The sequence below is a fragment of the Nicotiana attenuata genome, unplaced genomic scaffold (assembly GCF_001879085.1).
Source record: "Nicotiana attenuata strain UT unplaced genomic scaffold, NIATTr2, whole genome shotgun sequence".
In the NCBI taxonomy this organism is placed as follows: domain Eukaryota; kingdom Viridiplantae; phylum Streptophyta; class Magnoliopsida; order Solanales; family Solanaceae; genus Nicotiana; species Nicotiana attenuata.
In genome coordinates this window covers 50,879-77,340 of record NW_017673140.1, presented here as the reverse complement: position 1 = coordinate 77,340, position 26,462 = coordinate 50,879, and the positions used below count along the sequence as shown (strand labels likewise).

Sequence of the window (26,462 nt, the reverse complement as noted above, 5' to 3'; positions counted from 1 at the left end):
TGGATCAATATATAGATATAAATATAGATATAGATACACATATACATATAAATATAAATATAGATATAAAGATTGGATTTGTCTAAGATCTATTTGGATTATGTATAAGATTTATTAAACTACTTCCATTAAGTATGTTTCCATTTATAATTCTTAATTATTAATGTTGTCTTAAAATTTTCAAGTGGCTTTATTTTAGCTTGCCACTTCGCTTAACCACAATGCATACTACTCTCCTTTAATATAATATAGATTTACAAAATTAAATCACTAATTAATAAGGTAAGTATAGATAACTTTAATGATAAACATTAGTTTGTAACGTGATAAAAAATGTTATTAAAATATTACTATGAACATCGCGTGGTAAGAAAATTATAAAACGAGGTGTAAGAAGTCAATAAGAAGATGATAAAATCCTCTGATAATAGATCACTATCAAAGGCCGCAGGCGGTCGGTGCTCTTGAAGTTTGCCTTTCATAGTGTAATGAAAATAAACAATACAAATGGTATAAATGAAAAGTAGCATAATTTAATCTTAGCTAGTGTATTTGAGATTAATTAATTAATATGTTATATGTAAACATCACATAAGCTCAATTACATGGCAGCACACATAAATTCAAAATACTATATTTCTTGGAGGAAAAGGAAGAGAAGAAAAAGTTGGTAAATTTAAAAAAAAAAAAAATGAACTAAGAGAAACCCAATTATACACATAAAACATGGATTATTATACTATTTAGTACTTTGGTACATTATTTTATCCTCTTGAATTAGAGAATCCCGTCCAATTCTTGCTTCCAAAAGGCAAAACTTGGATCTTTAATTATTTTCCAAACTAATTTCAACCCTTAGGTACTGCTCCTATTTAAATACCTTCTCACTGTTCCTCCAACATTACCAACATCCTTTCTCTCATTATTCCTTTCTCTGAATAACTAACCTTTGTTGCTTGAAAGGGAGAAGATGAAGCAAATCACAAGTGAAACCATTACCCCAAGTATTTTTAAACACATCATGCATAAAGATTCACATACAATAACCAAAATGAAGCCGAAAATACGAATAATTCATATAATAGCACCAGAGATCATCAAAACAGACGTAGAGAATTTTCGCGAGCTTGTACAAAGGCTCACGGGGAAGAATGCTGCACAAGTCAAAGGGAAAAAGATGAAAAAAGAACAAAGGAAGAACATAGAATCATCACCACAAGATCATCATCATCAGCATCAGCATCAGCATCATCAACATATGAACATGTTGCAAGATACAAATTATAGGATGAAAGAGGAAGAAAGTGATGGTATATCATATGGAAGTGTTGAAAATTCATCAAATGGTTTTTTGAGTGGTTTTGGAATGGAGGGATTTATTCAAGATTTAAGTGAATTTCCTATGTTTCCTTTCAAGCTTCCTACACAGATTAATATGTTTGGTGAGGTGCCCCTTTGCTAAAAGAAGAATTCTTAGATTTGTTCTTGAGAAAGTAATTCAAGGGTTTTCTAATATCTTAACTGAATAGTGTGCAGGAATTGCGTGACGCCATAATATGACTTCTTGATCCTATATATATATTTTTCACTTTTTTTGGTTGGATTTGGAGTGGGGATGGAGTGATGTTGATTGATATCTTGTTTTCTCCATTTTGTATAGAGATTCATTCATGTGAATATAATGTTTCTTCATTTGTGTTTGTAATTGTTAACATCTTTTTGTGATTATTTGATTTTCTTTTTGATCACCCGGCCCTCTCTTAACTCCTATATTTTTTTTCTCGAAATATTGAAAGCTCTTGTTGTTGCCCTAGCTATAGTGTTGGTATTCACTTCTTCCATGAGCAAAGGGTTTTAATTGCTTGTTGTCTATTTCAAGCAAGAACAAATTGATAATTGACTTCGAACTACATATTGAGCATAGCATTTTCACTCAATTATGTATAGTGATGTTGGTGAAAATACACTAACCTATATATTTGCGTATTTATTAGCGTAAAGGTTTTATGGACCTTTCGAGAGAAGCAACTTGTTATTTCTAAATCTTCTTATTCCTATAAAGAACCTTTAACTATAGGAATTCCCCGCATATTCCATATATGGGTTGGCAATGTACATGGAAATATGCGTTGTTCCATGAATGATCATCACGGTCCAAATTATATACATTTGACTTATGCGAACCTTAGTTTGGAGATTCCTTTTGATTATTATCACTATCCAAATTGTACATTTAGTTTTCGTGAACTTTGACATTTCTGCGAAAATTAAATAAGCACTTATGCATTACATAATATAATTCTTATTGAAGACTAGAACCACTATGGTAATTCTAAGCATACGAGGAAAGTGTTAGGTGTTTCTGTCACGACCCAAAATCTAACCTTGGTCGTGATGGCGCCTATCGTGTTACAAGGCAAGTCTATTTTCAAAATTAGTAGTATTCTGATTATGGTTAGATTCGAAGCTTTTGGAGACCGAGTCGAGGGACGAGGACATCCCGTAGTAGGATTTTACGTTGTTGAGGTAAGTAACAATTTTAACTCTGGCTTTGAGGGTATAAACCCGGAGAAATTGATATCATGTGATTGTTTGGTGGTGATACCCACGCTAGGTGACGGGCGTGTGGGTGTGCACCGCGAGGGATTGAGACTTGGTCCGTCCCGTAAAGCCAGGCCTAAAAGCCTCGGCCTCTCGTGGCCCTAGATGATGACTGTCCCTCCTGACCGGACACCTGAGCAGGTAGTTCAGGGATTGCAGCTGCTCAGGACTATGTTACTTCTCTTGTCATTTCTTACGTTAGACAATTATATTTCTTAGTTCATAGTTTTAGACGCTCATGACTTAGTGACACCCCGATGTTTGGGACTCGTTTTCATATTTTCTAATTATATTTAGAGTTGATTTAGTTTATGAAAAAAAAAATTTAATGTTGGAGATGTTTTATTAATTTCTTAAAATCGGTTTAGTAGTAATGTTTTGGGAAGTAGGCTTGCCTTGTAACACGATAGGCGCCATCACGACCATGGTTAGATTTTGGGTCGTGAAAGTTTCTCCTCATTTTCTCATCATATTTGGTATTCTTATCTCTAGAAGGAAAAAGTAATATATTTACCATAATTGTATTTTTCTTCTGTTAGAAAGAAATTATAAATCTCCCATATTTTGCTAGTCCCTTTTAATTTCTTGGAGGAATATGTTTGGACTTATATAAATTGAAGATCCTTCCTTTTCATTTAATAGCATCCACAATGTAGCCATAATGGGCTTGAGAATCTTGGTTAACGGGAGAACTTCGGGATAAGTATTAGCATGCCACTTGTGCTTTCAATATTTTGTACTCTCTTTTATATAGTGGATTGCTCATCTCCGCCGTGGACGTAGGTCAATTGACCAAACCACATTAAATGTTTGTGTCTCTTTTGGTATTTTTTTCCTTTTGTTGTATGATTTATCGTCGTTCAAGGTTTGCTTTAATTTACTAGCTTCCACATGACACATGATTATTTCGATCCTAACAAGTGGTATCAGAGTGAGGTTCAAGACAGGTTCATCTTGGCTGGTTTAGTTCTAGCCGCAACCTATTTGATGGTAATCATGATTTTTATTTGAGAAATTTGACCAGAGCATTGCTCACATTGAGACAAACTTTGTGGTGGAGTTTCGGAGATGCGACTTGTTAAATATTATGTGAAGAAGGTGGATCGAGTTTATTTTGTCAGTAAATTCAGTGCTTGTCCTAATTTTCTTACCATATTTGATTTTTCTATTCTTTGCAGGAAGAGCAACATATTTACCGTAATTGATTTTTCTTTTTACGAAAAGGAAAATATAATTCTTCCAAATTTGGCTAGTTCCTTTTCTTGGAGGAAAAGGTTTGGACTTTTATAAATTAAGGATCCTTCTTTTTCATTCAGCAGCATCAACAATGTAGCCATAAGGGGCTTGAGAGTCTTGTTTAGGGGGAGAATTTCGGGACAAGTGTTAGTCTGTCACTTGTGTTTGCCTCTTTGTGAGGTTATTCTCTCGATATTTTGTACTTTCTTTTATATATAGTGGATTGCTCATCTCTGCCTGTGGATGTAGGTCAAATTAACCGAACCACATTAAATATTTGTATCTCTTTTGATATATTCCTCTTTTATTGTCCGATTTATCGCCATTCAAGGTTTGATTTACTAGTTTCTGCGTGACACCTAATTATTTTGATCCTAAAATAATGTACCCTATTTATCCATATTAAAAATGAAAGAAACTTATCACGATTGATATATAGGACAAGTCATAATATTTCTTGCTCTTCTATTTCATACAACCAAGAGAAGGGATAGGGTTGGTGAGAAGGGTGTCAATATTTTTAGGTTGTAGCTGTGTTGGCTAAGAAGATATGTTTTCTTTTCGACGTGTAAATATAGATATTAACTAATTTTATTTGTTTATATGTCAATCCGTAGATACATTTTTACGTTTTGTGGATTCATTTCATTTTTCATACATAACTCTCTTAGTTTTAAAATATTTGTCACATTTCGCTTCTCGAGAATTAAATTACATAAATTTTGACCATTATTTTTTTAACATATACTTTTTCACCAAATTGATATAAGAAGAATGTAGTTTTCGAATATCAAAATTTAATTTTAAAACATTAAATTAAACTTATCAAATTTAGCTTCAAAATTAGTCGAATTAATTCTCGTGAAGCAAAACGTGACAAGTATTTTCGTTCGGAGGGAGTAGAGTATAGCAAGTAGTAGAGCTATTAGCTGGAATATACTTAAGCTTTTAGCTGCAAGTTGCTCTTACTTAACTAATTGACTTTTTTTTGGGGGGGGGGAACACTTAACTTTATGGTATAAAATGCTCTAAAACTTGAAGCGTTAAAAATTAAATGAAGAAGTCGTTGTTTACACATTATCGTGTACATTGTTAATTCTGTTGTGGAACCCCATGATCTCCATTTAAAGTCTTAAAGTCTTAACGAAGAACCACATAACTAAGAAATATAAGTGTCATGTTTGCATCAGACCAAAATATATTAGGTAAAAAGAAATGGACACTTGAAATAATTTTTTGCCCATTAACAATGAGAATACAATTGCAACCACCCTATTGTATGAGAGATTATTTCTATCGATACCACTAGATTATAAGTCTTGATTCTATCGATCTATCTTTAGTTATTTTTCTCTTATATATACATACATATATATACGTACGTATGTATGTATTACTAGGGATCGTCGCATGCCTTGTCCCAGATATAGCCATGAACAAAATGTCTCATTACAAAGTGTTGATAAGAGTCGATTATTTTTCTTCTCATCCAATAGTTAGCTCTAACTTATTGGGGTTCGGATAGTAAAGATAAGATTTATTTAAGCGTTTAAGAGTAGTAATCAGTAGCAATAAAGTATAAACCTAGTCAAATCAATAATCCCAGTTAATCCAAGTCTAGCTAGTAGCTAGTAGATATAATTAGTTGGTTACGTTCAAACATGACAAAGGGGGCTGCATCTGAGAATGGCATTGCAATATAATCCTTCTGAACTTAACTAGCATGATTAAATTAGGAAACACCACCTACTCTTCCACATTAGCGAAGTGATAACATCAAATTAATACTAATTAAGAAAATCTAAAAAATTGCAACAAGTTGAGAAGAAGAGGGTAAAACCCCTCCCTCGTGCCATCTCAAAGTTGACTCTCTTGAGGAGGGAATCCATCATCTTCTTGACGGTGCTTTTTAAAAATATTACACAAGTTTGTGTTCCATGGTATTTTAAAGATAATAATACAAAAGGGATAGAGATGGAAATTAGTAGATTTAATATAAGTTGACTTGACTCTTGAGATTAACTAATCTATTAAGTAAACATCGCAGTTAATTACAAAGGCGGATGCCATCAAGTCAATATACCTACCAGTGGTAAGCTTCTGCCATGTCACTTTGTATTATATCACTTTCCTTCAAAAAGTTTTATATAATTCTTGCACTGCATTTGACATGAAAAGCTTGTAGGACATGATCGACATAATTCGTATTGTTACACTTGAAGGATGGTTAATTAAGGGGAATAATATCAAACTAGGTGAATATTTGGGGTGAATATATTACCTCAACCGTTCACAAAGAGTAATTCAATTAGAAGTTGGTGAGTTAAAGAGTGAAATTTATAAGTTCACCACAAGGAAGTAGAAACTCTGAATTTTGGAGAATTAATAACTAGGGGTGTGCATTCGAATCGGTTTATCGATAAATCGAATCGATTATTTGTTACCGAAATCGAAATCAAAATCGAAAAAATCGAAACCTTATTAAAACGATAACAATAAGCATATGTACAAATCGATAATCGATAAGTAATTATCGATAAGGGTCAAAATCGAATCGATAAATCGAATGCACACCCCTAGACTGTAGACACTTGTTAAATGAGTAATTACCTATTTGTGTAGATTAATATAACATACAGAATGTATATATATTCCGCTACTATTTTGAAAGCGGCGATACAATATTATTTTCCCTAATCTATACCCTTTCATTTACCCTAAGTCCCTTACCCTATTATTTCCTCTACCACATTTAAGGAATGATCATATTTAATGATCAAGGGAATGAAGTTCAAATTAATGGAAAACAGAATTAGCCGTGATGATGTGTTTTGTTTTGTTTTATTTCTTTTATACCGTTGGAGTGTTGGTGGCATACATTTGATCCCTTACTTTAGTTTTGTTGCATGTGCTTGTTGACACAATTTTTATATTATAAATGGTGTTCGTCTTATTTTAACTTATTTTTGTCCATATTAGTTAGACGCGTTTATAGCGATATACTTTCCGTGGAATCCCGCAAATTTTCTTATTGGTGTAATCGATAACCGAATCGATAAGTCCCCAAAATCGATAAATTAAAATCGAAAAAATCGAAACCTTATTGAAACGATAACGATAAGCATACGTACAAATCGATAATCGATAAGTAATTATCGATAAGGGTCAAAATCGAATCGATAAATCGAATGCACACCCCTATTAATAACTAATTTTACTTACGTAGTCCAAGAACAGTGGAAATTCTCTGCTGTTCTCAACCAAAATAAGTTTATTGCGAAATGCTAGTTAAATTCTAGTGTTTTTACTATTCAATACTACCTAGTAAGTAGTAACATGTCTTGAACTAGAGAAAATCTGGTGCTACTATTCTGTACTTTTATTGCGAAATACGAATTACCATTTTGGACTAAAACTGAAGATGAACAACAACCGTCATCCTTCATACGCCTTAATTTTTTATTCTTAATTTCTTAAAAGGAATATATTCTTAAAATTAATTACTAAATGGGTATAATATTAGAGAAGGGTTAAGTAGTCAACTTGTAAAATGTTTGCATTAATATGAGTAGATTAATTAAAACGGCTGTTACAAAGACAAGTTAAAGAAAGGAGAGTGATATAATATTGCAAAGACGCAAACCACAAGAGAGGTTAATGTTACAAAATAAACCAAAGGAAAAGTATGTGAAACATTTTTCCAAATATGTATATTAAGCATAATTCTTGTCGAAAAAGAGGCAACAATCATGTTGCCTTCTTTTTAACCAAACTTTGCATTGTTGACGACAACTGCTACAAAAGTAGAAACGTCCAATATTTTTGTTTTTTTTTTGGGCAAGATCTGCAATAGAGAACAAATGTCTCTGCTTCCTTTTTCTTTAAGTAATACTACATAAATGTAGCAACAGAGACACAATTAACATGTAGTTCAAAAGGATTACATTAATACAACAGCTTGCTCATAAGTTGTACATGTAATGACACACGTATAAATTTCTTAATTTCACACAAGAAAAACACTATTATGTAGGGATACACGGGTCTTTTAGTATATGCCTCACTATGTTTCGTGGCTTTCAAACGACAAACATGCACATATACAACCTCAAAATCCAAACTTTAGGTTACTTGCTTATGTCGAGCATTTTCACCTGTTGGGTCACTTCCTCTCTGTTTTCTGCTCCTATATTTCTCTTTTTTCCTGATGTCTTTGATGTCACATACCTGCAAAGTAAAGTGAAAAACTACATCATTGTTGGAAGTTGAAAGATCTTCAATACGAGAAAGAGCAAATTCAAAATAGATGATGCATAAGTAGTAAAACAAATAGATTATTAATGAGTAAATGCAGATAAAATAATTCTGACAAAGACTTAATATTGTAGGAGAACTATCATAACAGATGCATTAAGTGAAGTTCAAAGCAATCGTCGAATCTAAAACAGGTTGGAAATTGTTTCATGCACACAAAGCTAATTGGGTTGAGACTCTTCCAATAGCATCTTAAATAACACCAACTAAATTCCCATTTCCCAAGCGAAAGACCAGGTTGATAGGCCTACTCCCATCTCAATACGGACCTAATATTGGAACAAAAAATAGCCAAAGCATTTATGCAGTAGCACTAACCACCGTAGAACTCATTAATTTCCTGCACTGCAGCCGACAAAAAGCAAATAACATACGAGGTAAACGGGTTTGTTCAGTTATTGCTATTAATCGCAGACATAGAAAATGTTGACTCGCACTTCAACCCAGAAGACGAATGTAATATATAGTAATACACTTCAAGCTCTTTTTATAATCGAGAAATTCGAGAAATCCACGTGGGCCAGTAGCACAGGGTTCGAAACTCGGGGATAATAGGTCCGTCCCTCTATCCTTCTCCACTTAAATACTAAGCTTTTGTCCCGTGACGTGCGTCTAACCCACACATCACGCATTGCGCTCTTACCACTAAAACAGAGCCCGTGGGGAGTAAATTTCGAATCAAGTTGTGCAAGCTCTTCTACATAACGTACCTATTACAAAAATTCCAACAAAAATTGAATATGAAGTCTCTGGTCAGGTTCCAAACAAAAGGTTCCCAATGAGCCTCAGAATTCTAATACTTCACCTAGTTATTCATGTAGACATCTGTGAAAGAAATATGTTCATACAAAAGCAAAGAATTAAATCCACCAAAACCATTGATTGATGTATTTCCTAAATGGTCAACTATCTTTATCTGATTTGGATAAGCATAAACGCAAACGTAAAACCTCAGGTTCAGGCTTACAAAGCTCTCAATGAAACATCTCATGATTCACTGTTCAGGTCAAGAAAGGAAAAGACATTTCTAATATTTCCAATAAGTTACCACAATTTGGTCACATTAGTAAGGATCATGAAAAAGGTGATATTGGAAATATTGAATCGTATTTTTCTTGTCTTAATGTCAGACTTTTATAACCCAATTGAGTTGAGACCAATCGACTCAAGGAGAGTGCTTATCAAATTTACAAGCAGTAATATATTTACAACCGCAAGAACAGCAAATTCTTAAGAGCCAGTTGAGATATATACTAATCTAGTTCAGGATCAAATAACTACAAAATCTCTAAGATTCAGAAAAATTTATGCAGGTGCATTTCACTATTTATGAGATGCTATAACTGTAGTCAAACTGTGTTCCCTCAACATGCAGTGGAAACCTAAAAGTGACAAGAAACAAATGAGGCCACCTTAGAGGACATTTCTAATATTTCCAATAAGTTACCACAATTTGGTCACATTAGTAAAGATCATGAAAAAGGTGATATTGGAAATATTGAATCGTATTTTTCTTGTCTTAATGTCAGACTTTTATAACCCAATTGAGTTGAGACCAATCGACTCAAGGAGAGTGCTTATCAAATTTACAAGCAGTAATATATTTACAACCGCAAGAACAGCAAATTCTTAAGAGCCAGTTGAGATATATACTAATCTAGTTCAGGATCAAATAACTACAAAATCTCTAAGATTCAGAAAAATTTATGCAGGTGCATTTCACTATTTATGAGATGCTATAACTGTAGTCAAACTGTGTTCCCTCAACATGCAGTGGAAACCTAAAAGTGACAAGAAACAAATGAGGCCACCAAAACTTTAAATAAAGTATTGAAGAGAAATTACGGGAAGGTGCTTAAATTGACCAACAAAAAGCATACATACATCATACAATTCAGTAAAGAGCACCGAAACCCAATATATTCCATCCATCATCCACCAATATGTATCATCGGCCTATTTGGAGTTTTTGCAATATCAAACATCCCAGCATGAGAAGCTTTCTTCCTTTTGACCTGAAACAGGACAAATGAATCAAAACAAATGTAGATAATATTGTAAATGCCAAATGAACCCTAAATGCTAAAAACAATATGGAAGGCAGTTTATCTTGCCCTGATGACAGGATGATCCTGCAAAATATGAGGAACAAAAGAAAAAGACACAAATAGAAAAGATGTAAGCAACAAATAGTGTTGGAATGGATTAGTAGCTACATACCGCTGCCCCAATGATCTCCCTAAGTTTATCATCACCTTCACCAAGACGAAGAGGATCTCTCAAGCTCACCTGGAGAAAACAAAAATAAAAGGAAAAATAGTTTTTACACAAGGAAGTACACCCATTTTATGATTTCTACAACAAAGTTTTGTCGAGCCATAGTAGTAATCCCAAACAACAGCAGGTGTAGAGACGATGAAAATTCAGTAGTTAATGAAGCTACAGTCTAATCTAGATGAAAATTTATTCCCATTGAATTAGTAGGTATCGAAAATAAAAGGCCTAAAACAAAGGAATCTAGGAAGCACTGATGGGACTAAAATTATTGAGGAATTTCACAAAGCTGCATTTACATCATATGAATATCATTGGTTCACCTGACCAAATAATTCCCTCTTCTAGACTCTTCAACCAATCGGGATAGATAGAACAGGAATGAGGAAAAGGTACTGCATAGTTGATGAATTGTATACCAAATAAGAATCATTACACTAACTTATAATCAAAATAGTAAAGTCGTGCGGGAAGAAGGTGCAGCTTTTACCACCAGAAATGAGGTCTACAGATATGACGACAACATGTAGTTGATAGGATGAACCTAGGAGTAAATTTTACAGCAATTTATTTTTATCCAACTTTTCATTGCATACAAAAGCATACAAATTTCATGAGACAAGAATACAAGATAGCCAAATATGGATCTTTACCCTCATGTTTTATAAGGAAATTGAACTTTTAGTACTTCTTATTTTTATTTTCATTATTATTCTTGTTTTATAAAATATTGGCCTGAGATAAGTTTAAATAGAATAACATGATCAGTGAAGGATTCATATAGCAAACCCCAACTTGTTTAGGACCGAGGTGTGGTAGTTGTTGTTGTTGCAGTATCCTCATGTTTTATCTCCTTTTCTCTGCCTAGGATATCCTAGTGACTGGAATTGAACAAGTAACTACAAGTTGATATTCTAGTGGAAGAAATTCAGAAAAGGATAGCATAGGCAAAAGAACAAAATGGATATCTCGCATCAGTGCTACCTCTCTCTCTCTCTCTCTCTCTCTCTCTCTCTCTCCTGTCTTCCTTTTTTTTTTTTTTTTGGTTCTTTTAATCTTTGAGCTGGGAAGATAGGACTTGGGAGCATTGGTGGAGCTTTTGGTGACAAGAACTGTAAACCTTCTGGATTTTAGATTTTTTGGACACTTTATTCCCCTCTAGTTTTGCCCTAAAGACTATTAGTTTTCTCATCCACTAGTAGCAGAAAAGTGAAAAGGAACCATATAATCTCCCCTAGTTTCTCATTTCTTTTGTTTATTGACTCTTTCCCTCTATTTTTTTCTTCGTTTTATTCAGCAGCAGAGTAAAAGTGCTATACCAAGCTCCATTACTCTACTCTTCTTGTTTGCTTTACTAATTTCTCCCTTCTCTTCCCAGCTACTACTCTTTCATCTCCTGCGCATCTAATTGTTGGAGTTCACTGCAAATTCTTTCTTCTTTCTCTCCTACTTTCTCCCTCCTTGCTTGGCAAACTCACCAGTGAGAAAAAAATGTTAGACCAAAGTTATCAGGCTGATAAAGAAGAGGATAATAGAAACAGCTAGAACAGAAGAGGAAACAAAAGGATGGAGCTGATAACGGGATTATGTAGCATAAAGCTGAAGAACATATAATAAAGTAGAAACGTCAGAACTGTGAAAGAGAAAAGAGTAGTAGGAAGACAGGAAAAACGTGTAATATAGTAAATTTCTCCATTAGTGGTAGATCGAAAAAAGCACTATTACATGTCTTGTCCAAGAGGAAAAGGGAGCTATGAGTATTAGTTGAAGTAGCGGGGGCTTGTGATCAAAGGAAAAAATACAAGGTGCGACGTGCTCTAATTGAGAAAAGAAGATATGTGCAACAGGACTTAACAGCCTATGCAAGTTTTCACAAATTTTAGTCACAAAGATACTCACCTCCGAAGGACCAAAAAGGCAAACTTTAAAGTTTCCATCAGCTAAAAGTCGCAGTCTGTTACAACCAGCACAGAAATGCTCTGTCATTGATGAAATAAATGAAACCGAGCCTTGATGCCCATCTATCCTGAAATTCTTAGCTGTCTCTGTGGGATGATCTTGAATTCTCTGAAGCCCTGTAAATTTTTTACCCTGTTCAGTAATATTGAGTGACTTAGGTAATGTACATAACTGACTTATAAGAGAAACATCTGACAAAGTCTACCATACCACTTTGTCCAACATTTCAGCATAAGGTACTAGCTTCTTGACATTCCAAACATTCCCATCAAACGGCATAAACTCAATAAACCGCACATTGATTGGCCTTTCGCGTGTCAACTCAACAAAATCACAAATTTCATCATCATTGAATCCACGCATTACAACACAATTTACCTGAGGTACGGCACACACCAAAAGATAACATAAATAATGTAAACACAAAGCAGACTGTCAGGCCTACTTGAGGAACTGCTTTCGTCAGAAAGCTTGTTGTTCAAATCAAGTCCTCGAAAAGATGTTCCATTTCCATGGGTACAATCTGAATTATGACGAACCTCAAGCAAAAGCTATAGATTTTTCATGCATAAACTAGCATTAAGAGCATCATCAGGAAGCAAAACAGGATAGTGCTGCCTAAGTCCCATTTTTCAGCTTTTTACAATTCAGAAAGTCAAAGAAATCCTACTTTAACCATGATATTATACTTGCTTCTGAACTGCTTCCCTATTCTAAATGGATAGCTTGTAGTTCCACGTGTCTATAACTTTAGACAGATAAATAAATTACCAAAGTCTGGCAATAAACCAAAAACATGATAGAGCAAATCCTCAAGACCCAAATTAAGTTAGTTGACACAGGAGGGAGCATCATTCTAGAGAGAAAAACATAATATAATCATGCTAGAGAGAACTTACTTTGACAGGATTATATCCCAGCTCTACTGCAGCATCAATCGACTCCATTACTCTTTGATGCCCTTTGCGCCTAGTCATAAACTCAAATTTTGCTGGAACCAACGTGTCTAAGCTTATGTTCACCAAATTAAGTCCAGAGTCTTTCAGCTTTGGAAGTTTTTTTCCTAGAATAATTCCATTTGTAGTCATAGCCAGGGTTTTAAGGCCCTTCAAACTTGATAGTTGCAAGCAAAGTTCTTCGATATCCTTCCTAATAGTTGGTTCCCCACCAGTCAAACGAATTTTATTCACTCCAGAGCCAACAAACAAACTTGCCAAGCGAACAATCTCATCCTGAGATAGAAGCTGAGGACTCGGAGTGAGTTCTACACCCTCAGCTGGCATACAGTAATGGCACCGTAAATTGCAACGTTCAGTCAAGGATATTCTCAAATATGTGTGCAGCCTTCCAAATGAATCGATCAACATGTCAGAAATAAGTCTATCTTTGGGTGGATCTTCGGACAATGTCTCGCATGAAGTTGAATACATCTTTGACGAGGACCCATTGAGATGACTAGTAGTTATATTTTGACCATTGCTGCTTGTAGATAGTAATGATGCTCTGGATGAAAAGCTAGCCTGTAGATTAACTATCAGTCAGTTGCAAGTAAACAATTGAGGCGTGGTTCAAGGAATAGTTATAACTGCACAAACAAACGGAGCAGAAACTTAAAAGACCAAGCAAGAGGACCTGGATGCAGGCACTAGAAGTAAAATATATCTAGCCGTCCAATTTATTTTCCCAAAGTAGAGAATTTACAACATAATATGAATGAGAGGCTACTCCTCAAATGTCCGGTACTGAGATTACTTTTGGTGTTTTATGCATATCCAGCTTATGTAAAACACACAAGACCTAAGGTCGAATCATGAAACAGAGGAGTAACCCAGAATCAGATAAATTTAATTCGACAGCACAATATGTTTCCGTAAAGTGCAACTATCAACAATTGATTACCAGAAAAGTGTACACAGATGATGATAAAGGTTGTGTGTGTGTGCGCGCGCGCTTACAATATACAAAAAAGAAATCAAATCACAAAAACCATAAAAGCTACTAGTATAAGTTACTATTATTTAAAAAGAAACCGTAAAGATAAAAAGGAAAAACGTACAGAGCTGAAAGACTTGTGACTCAGATGCCATTGGAAGAATCTAAAGGTAGAAGGCCGCATTTGCAAGAGCAGAAGAACCCAAAGAATCCTTTTGGCTTTTAGATAGAAAGGAAGAGAAAAGAGTATCGAATTGGATATTAGATTATATAGAATTTAAGAAATTGAGAGGGAAAGATGAACGAACGGGTAATGACAAGAGTAGGATAGCATGTGGGTTATTCGTACAGTTGTTGGGGAGGGACCAAAAACAAGGGCCAAAGGCAACTGAGACGCCTGTTCTCCTTCTCTATATTGTATGTAATCTGCATTTTGCGTCACCGCCATGGATATAGCAGCTTACCACTTAAGCACATGCGTGTCCCTTGCGATGCGCTGAAGGTCAACACTCATCACTCATCCCCCTTTCAATTTTCCTTTTTTACCTAATTTCTCACTTAATTACAATTTTATTATCTTTCTAATTCTAAAGATTAGGTATATGTGAAGATGTCTGATTAGACGAGTTTAATCTTAAATATGTCAGAGATATTTATATAGCACAAAAAATTTAAATTAAGTTAATTGTAAATATAAAATAATACTATCAGTTTTCTAGGATAAACTAAAAAAAAAGTGTATTACATACGTAAGAAATACAAAGTAAATTGGCTATTTAACCCTCTATCAAGAGAGTGGGACGTTGAAGACAAATTTAGTATGGTAACCTATAGATTAATATTTTTTACTTCCAATTAGTTGCAGCATATATTACCTTTTAATATATATTTGGTGATAGTTTTTCTTTGTGAAAATAGCACGAGGTAACTTGTTTTGGGATTGGTAATAAAAAATAGCCAGAGTTTCCAAAGTCATTAAAAAATAGTCATTGTTTTGCTGAAATCGAAAGTTCCAACATAATATGCGGGATTATAAAACTCCTGTGTATAAACTTCCAGCATATTATGTTAGAAATACAACACACAAAAAGTTCTAGCACAATATGTTGGATTATATAGCTCATGCATATAAAGTATAAAGTTCCGGCATATTATGTTAGAACTCCAGCACATTATGAAATTCCAGCATATTATGTTGGAACCTCATATGTGAAAATTTCGAACTCCAACATATTGTGGAATATTTTTGATTTTTTAAGGGTGTTTTTGTTCATATTTCATCTTTGCATTAAGAAGTTACTAAATTTCAATTACTTTTGAAACTATGGATATTTTTTAATTACTAGCCGTAAATATGACTATCTTTTTATTTTTTCCCTTTTTTCTATGCGATTTTGGGAGACTACTTATTAGTATCATTGTCACGCTATATTTCTAAATTAGAAAATGTTTCCAAATACATTTGTTTTCATATTGTTGAATTAGAAGTGGATGTATTATTTAACCAAAAATTGGGATTTCGGTCAAAGCTTTATTTTAGAAGAACTCGGGTTACTGATAATCAAATATATAATAAATAAAAGAAATTGATTTTAACAAACAGAAGAAAGCGAAATATATCAGTATGTTGCAATAGTATTTTCTTGTCCTTACAAATGTTCAATCTTCCCCCTTTTATAGCTATCTCAAAGTAATACATTTTTTCTCCTTTATCACAATTAATGGCATTAATGTAACGTAATAATTGGTAATCATAACTGATTCTTTACAAATTCCATAACGCTTTCTGTATTTAATGCCTATTAATTGCTAATAATATGTATCTCTACCTCTTTTACTACAAAAGTTCATTCCTCCGATATAACTGCTGAATATCATTAGGTACGAGCTTTTGTCCTTCCTATGTCGCGCCTGTTGAAGCTCGTGCCTTTTTTCCTTTGCCAATCAGTCACTCTACGACTAGTCCACGTGTCATGATATATCACCTCATATTTAATTCCATACACGAACTTAATTTTCCCAATACAGATAGTCCCCCTACTTGCCATTTATTCTTCAATAGAATATTTGGGAAGTGGATCTCATTGAAGCGGGAATATTTGCCGCCATTATTTCTTCTCTGGAACTGATGCTTCATATGTCACTTCCATTTAATGTTCACGACACGTGGAACATCCTGGTTGGTTCTACGACTTTTCAGCGCTTTTTAGGGCTTTTTTACGGCTTCATTAATTACGAAACGATAGCTTTCATCATGACGTTTCTATCATTGCGTCTTTTCCTTTGACGGTTGCTTCTGAGTATAAATATAAGCTTCATCTTTGTCTTTCTCATAAAAGGTTCAGAATATTGAATTCTAGTTTTCTTCTTCCTCGTACTATTATGTCTTCTTCAAACCCTAACCCTCGTAGAGTCCCCATCGTTGATAACCTTCCTCTTGCTCCTATTAGAAGTAGGAGAGGAGGAAGACTTCGTAGTTTAGGTTCTTCATCTTCTCGAGGACCTTCTCTTCCTTCTACGAGTTCAACTCCACCTTCTAGAGATTCCCTTTCCCAAAGGTCTTTATCTAGAAACAAAGAGCCCAATGAACCTCTTCGTGAACCTTAGGTCGACGATATTGTTCCTACTGAACTATCTTTTTACAATGATAGAGAGTCTATCAGAAACCAAGTTTCTTCTATGTCTTCATTAAATCGTGCTGATATTTACCCAACTCAGATCACTAAAGGTTTGATTTCCGTGGTTCGTAGAGATTGCCATTAGAGTCATGATTTTCCCATTATAATCCCCAATGCAAACCAAAGAATCACTTCTTATTTGATTGGGTTTTCTTTCGTATATACATACCCTTTTACTTTGAATTTCAAACCCCCTATTGACCCGGTTATCATCGAATTCTGCCATTATTTTTATATTTGCTTAGGACAAATTGGCCCTATCGTGTGGAGGGTTGTGGCTTGTTTGAGGCATTTGGCCAACATGGTTGGCTTGCCTTTTACTTTCTTCCATTTAATCCATCTTTATTCACCCAAACTTTTCCGTCATGGAATTTTTACTTTAGTAGCGAGAAGCAAGAGAGATCTGGTCAGCCCAGAGGACGATAAGGACCATGGCTGGTATGCCAGGTTTTGTCGTTGCCCCCACTGTTGGTTTAGTGGGCGAATAAAATATCCCATTTCCTGAGAAATGGAATTTTGCACGTAAGTTTTCTTTTCATAACTTTTCTATGCCCCTTTTTTTAAAATTTTGATGGTTGTCATTTTAACCCCTTTTTCTTTTTCAGCAACCATAGGAATTGTTAGTGAAATTCCCAATTTTCGTGGTTGGGTAGAAAAGTTGTTAAGTGTTGCTCCTATGGAAGGTAGATCTTAGAAAATCCTTTCTCATCGGTTAGGTTGGAAAGTGAAAACTCACGGTAAATGCTTTTTCATTCATATTCTTCGCATTTCCATTCATTTCTTTCCTTAAAATTTTACTTTGATCCTTCTTTCTATCAGGATTTCCCATTCAAGGCATAAGTGTTGAGGCCGTCATAGCTTCCAGAGTTCCTTTGGAAAGAACCCAAGAGATAGTTTTGGGTTCTTCATCGAAAATGAAGGCTTCCACTGATCAAGATTCTGAAGAAGAACAAGAACAAGACAGGAGTTCTTTGATAAAAAGACCACGAGCTAGAAGACGCATTATTTCAGATGATGAAGCATCTCCTCCTCGTTCCGTTCCTTTAACCGAGCCTGTTGAAGCCTCCTTGGTGATTTCCGATGATGACACTCCTGCAGCTGCTCATGATTCTGTTGATCAACTTTTTGCTTGTGGGTTTAATAGTGAAAGTTTAGGTCCGATTTCTGATGAAGTTCCCCTTGCCTCATTTTCTATCCCTGCTCCTGTGATATCTCATTTACCAGTTGTGACTGTTATCGTTGCTGCTCCGCCCCAGGCTGTTTTGACTCCTTCCACAGTTCCTCCTACAATTATTCATCATACTGAGGTTGGTTCCTCAAGTAGAAGTGAAGGTATGAGGCAAGTTATCATCGAGGTTCCTGCCGGTGGTAACCTTTTGCGGAAATCAGGTGGGGCTGATGTGTGGTTGAAGCCTCTGATTGGTCTAGTTGAGAAATCCAAGCTTGTGAGTCACAACTCTTTGACTTGGATGAATGACATAGTGCAGTCGTCTTTAAGGGTATCCTTTTTCACACTTTACCTTACCTTTCTTCTATTTAAGGTTCTCACTTTTTTTTTTCTTTTTTTTAGATCAATCTAGTTGGCACGAAGATGATGAAGAGAGTTTCCTACGCGGAGCAATTAATGCATGATTATCAAGTTGAAGCGGACAACTGGAGAGAACAGTATGAAGGTCTTCAAATTGACATGGAAGTGTTAGAAGAAAGTAAGTGTACCTTGGAGCAGCACTGAAGGTTTTTACCTCAGAGTTAGCAATCGAGAAGGCTTCCTCAAATCAAGCTGATAAAGAGAAGAATCTCCTCGAAACATCTTTCTCTAAGCAGCTTTCTAAAGCTAGTGAAGAAATCAGAGAATTGAAGGCTTTGCTAAGCAAGAAGGAAGCTTATGCTGGTGAACTCGTACAAACACTTTCTCAGACCCAAGAAGATCTTCGTGAGTCTTCTAACAAGATCAGCTTTTTAGAGAGTTCACTCGCTCCTCTGCAAGCTTCTTATGATTCTGCCCTGGCTGAAAATGAAAAGCTTAAAAACGAGATTGACCGGTTAGAACAAGATTACGGGATTCTTGAGGACAAGACTGGAATTGAAGTGAGTTGGGCAATTTTAAACACACGCCACAATACCATGGTGGAAGTTAGCCAAGAGGGCTTTAGTTTGGATGCTGAGTTAGCCAAAAAAAAAGAGACTATTGAAAAAACTCAACAAAATCAAGACTTCCCTTCTCCCATGGCTGATATTCCCGAGCACATTGAAGATGATATACGGTGAATGCTCCAACTCCTTCAAGCCATCTCGAACCTTCTGCTGCTAATGATCCTGTTTCGGATCCTTCTCCAGCCCCTCAGTGAAAAGTTTATGATATGTTACTTTCCTTTTTTTTTGTGGAATGTGGTTGTAACCCCCGGTCCCATTTGGGGATTTTGTTTTTTGGAAATGATAAGTCCCTAGACCTTTTCAGGGCACTTTTATATAAATGACAAATAGTTTATGACTAAGTTCGTACTTAGTCTGATTTTTTTAATATTAAGAAGTTTTCTGTTTTAACTTAGTTATTTTGAGCTTCTGTTTTGCTCGTCTTTGCCTTTATACTTTAAGGACTTGTTAATTAATTCGTGGGTTTATGTTTTACCCGTTTTTTGCATTTTTTGTCTAATAAAATGCTTTATTAACTTTCATGGTTTTTTGAATCACACATGAATTTTATAAAAGAGGGCCCTTTTATTTTCGACACTTAATGAAGAAGACGTCTCAACTTCATAATGGTGTAAATGTACGACAAAAGAAATAGGAACACACATATTTCTTGAAATAACTTTGATTAAATAACTTCTATAACTTTTCTCGTAACTGTTTTCTTTTACAACAGATTTCAAAAGAGAAAATAAAATTCAAGGTTTTCCTTTACAACATGTTTCTATACTTTGCCTTTAACCTAGATATCATAATTGAAATCTATAATGTTTTTCGAATGGCTTTGTGTTATTTGGCTTGTAACTTTGCTCTGAACTTGACTCATTTGATGAGTAGACTTTGAGGCTTTGATTTGTACTTTCGACTATCTTCTTTAGTCTTCTTTGCCTTCTTTATACGTATGACGTATATTATATAGTCCCCCAAGTGTTTGAGCTTTAAATTATGAAATCTCGAGCACTTGTTTACTCCTCTTATTTGGTCCTTTCCCTGAAAAGGAAAAAAAACGTACGGGACTCGGAGGTGCGATTATAGATAAGGACTGCTAAACCCGTTTGAATTTCTATCAGAATAAATTGTAACCTTAGATCGGGAATTTATGTTTTTCCGCGTGTCTTGCAGGTCGTGACTCATCATTTAGTACGGGTTAGCTTTTTTCCTATCATCTAAAATCGTTAGTAAAATTTTAACAATTCAAAAAGTAAAATTCGAAAATGAGGGTACCTGCCCGTGGACTCTTCTTTTCCTTAGAAATAATATCTTTTCAGATGAACGGCATTCCAATGTGAAGGTAAAATCTTACCATCCATTGTTTCCAGCTCGTATGCTCCCTTTCCTGCGATACCATGGATCTTATAAGGTCCTTCCCAAGTTGGACTTAACTTTCCCGCATTAGCCGCTCTCGTTGATTGGAATACCTCTTTGAGTACAAAGTCCCCAATCTTGAAGTATCTTAGGCGAGCTTTCCGATTATAATATCGTTCCATAACCTGTTTTTGTGCTGCAATTCTTATCAACGCAGCTCCCCTCCTTTCCTCAAGTAAATCTAAATTTATTCGCATTTCTTCTTCATTAGATTCCTCAACTGCTTGTGCATATCTCGTGCTTGGCCCCCTATCTCGACTGGCATCAAGGCTTCAGCTCCGTATACCAGTAAAAATGGTGTTTCTCCCGTACTTATTTTTGTTGTCGTGCGATAAGCCCATAAAACACCAGGTAACACCTCTGGCCAATTGCCTTTGGATTCCTCCAATCGTTTCTTCAGATTGTTGATAATGACTTTATTCGTTGATTCAGCTTGTCCATTACCCACCGGATGATAAGGTGTTGAGGTAATCCTTTTGATTTTCCAAATTCGGAGCTCTTCTATCATAATCTCCTCTTGGATTTAGCAACAGTATTCAGAATTACTTAAGATTAGTGAAGACGTGTTTTTTTCCCTTTCTGTATGTGCCTCTTTCATAGTTGTCTTTCCTAATGTATTTGAGCTCTTGTTGAGCTCAAGGGTTTGGTAGAGAAAAGCACTCGCAATGCAGTGACTAGACGTAACAATTTCGCTGGTCTATGCATATTGTTACTGTATCTTTGGCACTTGTCACATTTAGCTACAAAGTTTTCCGCTTCTTCTTCCATTTTGGGCCAATAATAGCCTGCTCTAATCATGGTTTTCACTAAAGATCTTCCTCCCGCATGATTTCTACAATGTCCCTCGTGTATTTCTCTCATCACATAATCTGTTTGAGAAGGTCCGAGGCATCTTGCTAAAGGACCACCGAACATTTTTCGATAAAGACTGCCTTGCTTTAAACAGTAGCGAGCAGCTTTTTTGCCAAGTGCGTGAGCTTTTTTCTTATCTTCTGGGACAGTTCCATACTGCAAAAAAGCGACAATCTCGTTCCTCCAATCCCAAGTTAAATGATTGAAATTTACCTCATTTATCTTGATCAAGTACTGAATGGAATAGATGTATTACTGAGGCATTTTCGTCATTCGTTACTTCTGCTGCAGATGCAAGATTAGCCAAGGTGTTTGCCTCAACATTCTCCTCTCGTGGTATCTGCACAACTTTCCAGGTTTGGAATTGTCTCACCAGATCTCGTGCCTTTTCCAGGTATTGCTGCATTCTTTCCTCCCTGGCTGTATAAATCCCCAGCATTTGGTTAACTACAAGCTGCGAGTCGCTTTTGATTACGACCTGTTCTATGCCAAGTTCGCGTGCCAGTTCTAAACCTGCAATCACAGCTTCATACTCTGCTTCATTGTTAGTCACAGGATGACATTTTATAGCTTGTCGTATGGTTTCACCCGTAGGTGGTACTAAAACAATTCCTAGACCTACTCCTTTCACATTCGATGAGCCATCAGTAAATAAGGTCCAGATTCCTAGATTAGATCCATGGAATACTTGTAGCTCTTTTTCTGCTTCTGGTTGCATCCCTTGGCTAAAATCGGCCAAAAAATCTGCTAACACCTGTGACTTTATTGCAGTTCTAGGTTGATATGTGATGTCATATTCACTTAATTATATGGCCCACTTGGCTAGGTTACCTGATAACTCATGTTTGTGTAGTATATTGCGTAGGGGATAAGCAGTTACTACAGAGATAGGGTGACATTGAAAATAGGGCCTTAACTTTCTAGATGCCATGATTAATGCAAATGCAAGTTTTTCTAGTTGTGGATACCGTGTCTCATCATCCAACAATGATTTGCTAACATAGTAAATAGGAGATTGTTTACCTTGGTCTTCACGAACCAAAACAACACTCACCGCTACTTCTGAAACAGCAAGGTAGATAAGTAACATTTCCCCCTCTTTTGGTTTTGCGAGCAACGGTGGATTTGACAAGTATGCTTTTAAGCTTTTGAGTGCTTGCTGACATTCTTCAGACCATTCGAACTGATCTTGCTTTTTAAGAGCTGAAAAGAACTTAAAGCATTTTTCTGATGACTTAGAAATAAATCTACCCAAGGCTGCTATTCTTCCCATTAGTCTCTGTACCTCTTTCTTACTTGTTAGCACATCAGGAATCTCTTCAATAGCTTTAATCTCTGCGGGATTTACTTCAATGCCACGGTTAGAAACAAGAAAACCTAAAAACTTACCTGATGAAACGCCAAATGCACATTTCTCGGGATTCAGCTTCATGTTGAATTTACGGAGAACCTGAAATGTATTAGACAGGTGTTGTATATGATTCGTTGATTGTTGGTATTTGACCAACATATCATCTATATAGACTTCCATGGTTTTTCCTAAATGTTCTTGGAACATTTTAGTCACCAACCTTTGGTATGTGGCACCAACATTTTTTAGGCCAAATGGCATTACTTTATAATAGTAAGTCCCCTTGTCTGTTATAAATGAAGTCTTTTCCTCATCTAGAGGATCCATTTTGATTTGATTATGCCCTAAATATGCATCTAAAAAACTTAACAATTCATGCTCTGCAGTAGCATCAATTAGTTGATCTATATGTGGTAACGGAAAAGAATCTTTGGGACAAGCTTCGTTTAGGTCAGTGTAATCTACACAAACTTGCCATTTACCATTCTTTTTTGGTACTAGTACAGTATTGGCTAACCAATTAGGATACTTTACCTCCCGAATAGACCCGATTTTTAAAAGTTTTTGCACCTCATCTTGTATCACCTGATTTTTGAACGCTCCCTACTTTTTTTTCTTTTGTTTGATAGGTGTATATCATGGATCTTCATTTAATGAGTCATTATTTTCGGAGGTATTCCTGTCATGTCAGAGTGGGACCAGGCAAAACAATCTACGTTAGTTCTCAAAAATTCAGTTATCTTACCTTTCATTTCTTGGCTCAAGTTGGCCCCAATATAGACTTTCCTTTCAGGCTTTTGTGTGAATAGTTCCACATCCTCCAACTCCTCAATCGATGTTTTGATGTTTCCATTTTCTTCCGGTTCTTGGATGGAGTCGGGCCTTGAATCCACATCTGTTTGCCCATGTTCAGTTGAGGCTTGCGTCGTAATATCCTCAACTGGATTATGTAGTTGCTATTTTTCTTCATTTTTTGTGCCTAAATCTGCTACGGAACTGATGCTCCTAGGCGTCTGTTGATCACCACGAATTTGACAGATTCCCCATGGTGATGGGAATTTAATGACTTGATGTAAGGTAGATGGCACAACATCCATTTCGTGAATCCATGGTCTCCCAAGAATCATATTGTAAGCCATATCCATATCCACCGCCTGAAATTTCGTATCTTTGAACACTCCCTTTGCGAATGTTGTAAGTACTACCTCCCCTTTTGTCACGACGCTTGAATTGTCAAAGCGAGATAATGTATGTGCCTTAGGTACTAGCTTATCTTCGGCTTGCATCTCGTTTAATACTCTTAGCAAAATGATGTTCACGGAACTACCTGGATCAATCATGTCACGACCCGGATTTCTCACCATCGGGATCGTGATGGCGCCTACTCGTGGTATCTAGGCAAGCCATTATTTACCTTTCATTAATAAATAAATCTGTTAACAATCTATAGCATCAATAAGTAATATGGAATTTAATAATAATAATAGCGGAAGTCTAATTTATAAGTCTGAATCAAAACGCGGAATAGTCAATAATAGCCTCTAGCCAAGATTTGGTGTCACATTACTCACGAACTGCTACGAATTTACTAAATACAAAGGGCTGAAAGAAACATATAAGCTGTCTGTCTCGAAAACAATGAGGCAACAGTCTAAAGAGAACATAAGGAAGAGACGCCGGGCCTGCGGACGCCTGCAAGGCTACCTCGGTCTCGTAAAGTGAAAGCCTGCTCCCGTACTAATGCTATTGCTGCTCCTCAAAACTTGGACCTGTGCAGAAATTGCACAGAAGTGTAGCATCAGCACAACCGACCCCATGTGCTGGTAAGTGTCTAGCCTAACCCCGGCGAAGTAGTGACGAGGCTAGACCGGACACCACATAAACCTGTGCAACTATAAATATACAACGGAATCGAAATACCAGGCAAGTAACAATGTGGGAGGGGAAACATGCTATGGGGAGATAACAATATTAACAGTAATCCAAAGTAACCAACTAAAGCAGCTTAGAATTATAGTGAACAAGAACCAATACTCAAAATAAACACATGGTATCAATAACTGTTGCGGCATGCAACCCGTTCCACAATTACCATTGTTGCGGCGTGCAACCCGATCCACAAATACCACTGTTGCGGCGTGGAACCCGACCCATATCATTTATCACATATCATTGTTGCGGTGCAACCCGATCCTCATATATTATTGTTGCGGCGCGCAACCTGATCCACAAATACCACTGTTGCGGCGTGCAACTCGACCCATATCATTTATCACATATCATTGTTGCGGCGTGCAACCCGATCCTTATATATTATTCAACAGTCTGGCCCCCCAAACAACAATCACAAATAAGGGGCATACAATAACCAAATATTTGAAGATATCCCGGCAAGGGAAAGAACCAACAAGTTCAACCAAACGTCCCGTCAAGGGAATAATCAACAACGCTTTCTCTTTCTTACTTTTCTTATGTTATAATCCACTTTACAATTTTTGAGCCAACGCTCCAAAGAATCAAGTCATTTCATATACCTTCAATATTCGTATCACAATTCGAGCCAAATGCTTCTAGGAATCCACGATCATATCATCGTTCACATATTATTCACAACATATAGAAATCTTCCAATAAACACGAAATTCACAACCAATTCATGATAATCACATTATAAGGACTCACGGTCATGCTAGACACCAATGTATAGATACTCGTCACCATGCCTATACACCGTACTCGATCACATGATAATTAGCAACAGGACTCAACTCCTATTCCCTCAAGCTGGGGTTAAACCAAACACTTACCTCAAAGCCTTGAAATCCACTTAATCCTCAACTATTGCTTTACCTCGCGGTTCCACCTCCAATTCGCTCGAATCTAATCACAAATTGCTCAATTACTTTAATAAACACTATATGAATCAATTTGAATGCATAAAAATGAATTTCCCAAGTTTTTTTCAAAAAATTCCACAAAACGCCCCGGGCCCACGTGGTCAAAACCCGAGGTTCGAACCAAAACGCGGTTACCCATTCCCCCACGAACTCAAATATGTAATTTGTTTTGAAATCGGACCCCAAATCGGTCCAAATCCCAATTTTTAGAAAACCTAGTTCTACCCAAAAACACCCAAATTCACCCAGGAAAATCCTTGATTTCAAGTGGAAACATGCTTAATGATGTTAAAAGTTGAAAGAATTGAGTAAAAATCAACTTACAAATGATTTGGGATGAAGTTTGATCTTGAAAAAGTCGCCTATGGTGTTTGGGTTGAAAGAATGGTGAAAAGTGATGAAAATTCGACTAAGTATAAAATTTGCTGGGCCTCGGATATGGGAATTGCGAGCCTTGGTTCGCATTTGCGAACAAGACAGGGCTGGGAATTGCGATCCTTGGTTCGCATTTGCGAACACTGGGCCTACAGGCGGGGTTTCGCATTTGCGAAAGAGGCATCGCATTTGCGAACCTCCCCCCTTCGCATTTGCGAGCCTACCCATCGCATTTGCGACAGTGCCCCATTTTCTCCAGACTTCGAAATTGCGAAGCAGTGCTCCCATTTGCGAGCTCGCAATTGCGAGTCTTCCCTTCGCATTTGCGAAAATTGCAGAAGCCAGCATACCAGATTTTTAAAACATGAGAAATGCAATCTGATGCCTATCCAGAACTCACCCGAGCCCTCGGGGCTCCAAACCAAACATGCACACAAC

The 26,462-nt window shown here is 36.2% G+C and overlaps 2 protein-coding genes across 4 annotated transcripts; one reads left to right on the top strand and one right to left on the bottom strand.

Annotated features, from left to right (window-relative positions):
* Positions 1-1,051: 1,051 nt before the first annotated feature.
* On the top strand, positions 1,052-1,462 carry LOC109215560 (VQ motif-containing protein 17-like). The gene has a single exon (XM_019379649.1). The coding sequence runs from the start codon at positions 1,052-1,054 to the stop codon at positions 1,460-1,462; it is 411 nt and encodes a 136-aa protein (XP_019235194.1).
* A 6,227-nt stretch (positions 1,463-7,689) lies between these two features.
* Positions 7,690-14,840, bottom strand: LOC109215561 (cyclic pyranopterin monophosphate synthase, mitochondrial). Of its 3 annotated transcripts, none has more exons than XM_019379650.1 (7): positions 14,441-14,838; positions 13,284-13,904; positions 12,595-12,762; positions 12,325-12,516; positions 10,372-10,440; positions 10,036-10,166; positions 7,690-8,064 (listed from the first exon to the last, which is right to left on the bottom strand). In XM_019379650.1, the coding sequence occupies exons 1-6, from the start codon at positions 14,498-14,500 to the stop codon at positions 10,083-10,085; spliced, it is 1,194 nt and encodes a 397-aa protein (XP_019235195.1). In that variant the 5' UTR covers positions 14,501-14,838; the 3' UTR covers positions 7,690-8,064; positions 10,036-10,082. The 3 variants fall into 3 exon arrangements, with proteins under 3 accessions (XP_019235195.1, XP_019235198.1, XP_019235196.1); XM_019379651.1 differs by lacking the exon at positions 7,690-8,064 and adding an exon at positions 9,302-9,932; XM_019379653.1 differs by lacking the exon at positions 12,595-12,762 and having other exon boundaries at positions 14,441-14,840.
* Positions 14,841-26,462: the final 11,622 nt, after the last annotated feature.

Excerpts from the sequence above, each read along its gene's own strand:
- LOC109215560 (XM_019379649.1), top strand. The coding sequence starts at position 1,052 with ATGAAGCCGAAAATACGAATAATTCATATAATAGCACCAGAGATCATC.
- LOC109215561 (XM_019379650.1), bottom strand. The coding sequence starts at position 14,500 with ATGCGGCCTTCTACCTTTAGATTCTTCCAATGGCATCTGAGTCACAAG. Across the intron at positions 12,763-13,283 it reads TGGGATATAATCCTGTCAAA|GTAAATTGTGTTGTAATGCG; the intron begins GTAAGTTCTCTC and ends GCCGTACCTCAG. Across the intron at positions 12,517-12,594 it reads CTGAAATGTTGGACAAAGTG|GGTAAAAAATTTACAGGGCT; the intron begins GTATGGTAGACT and ends ATTACTGAACAG.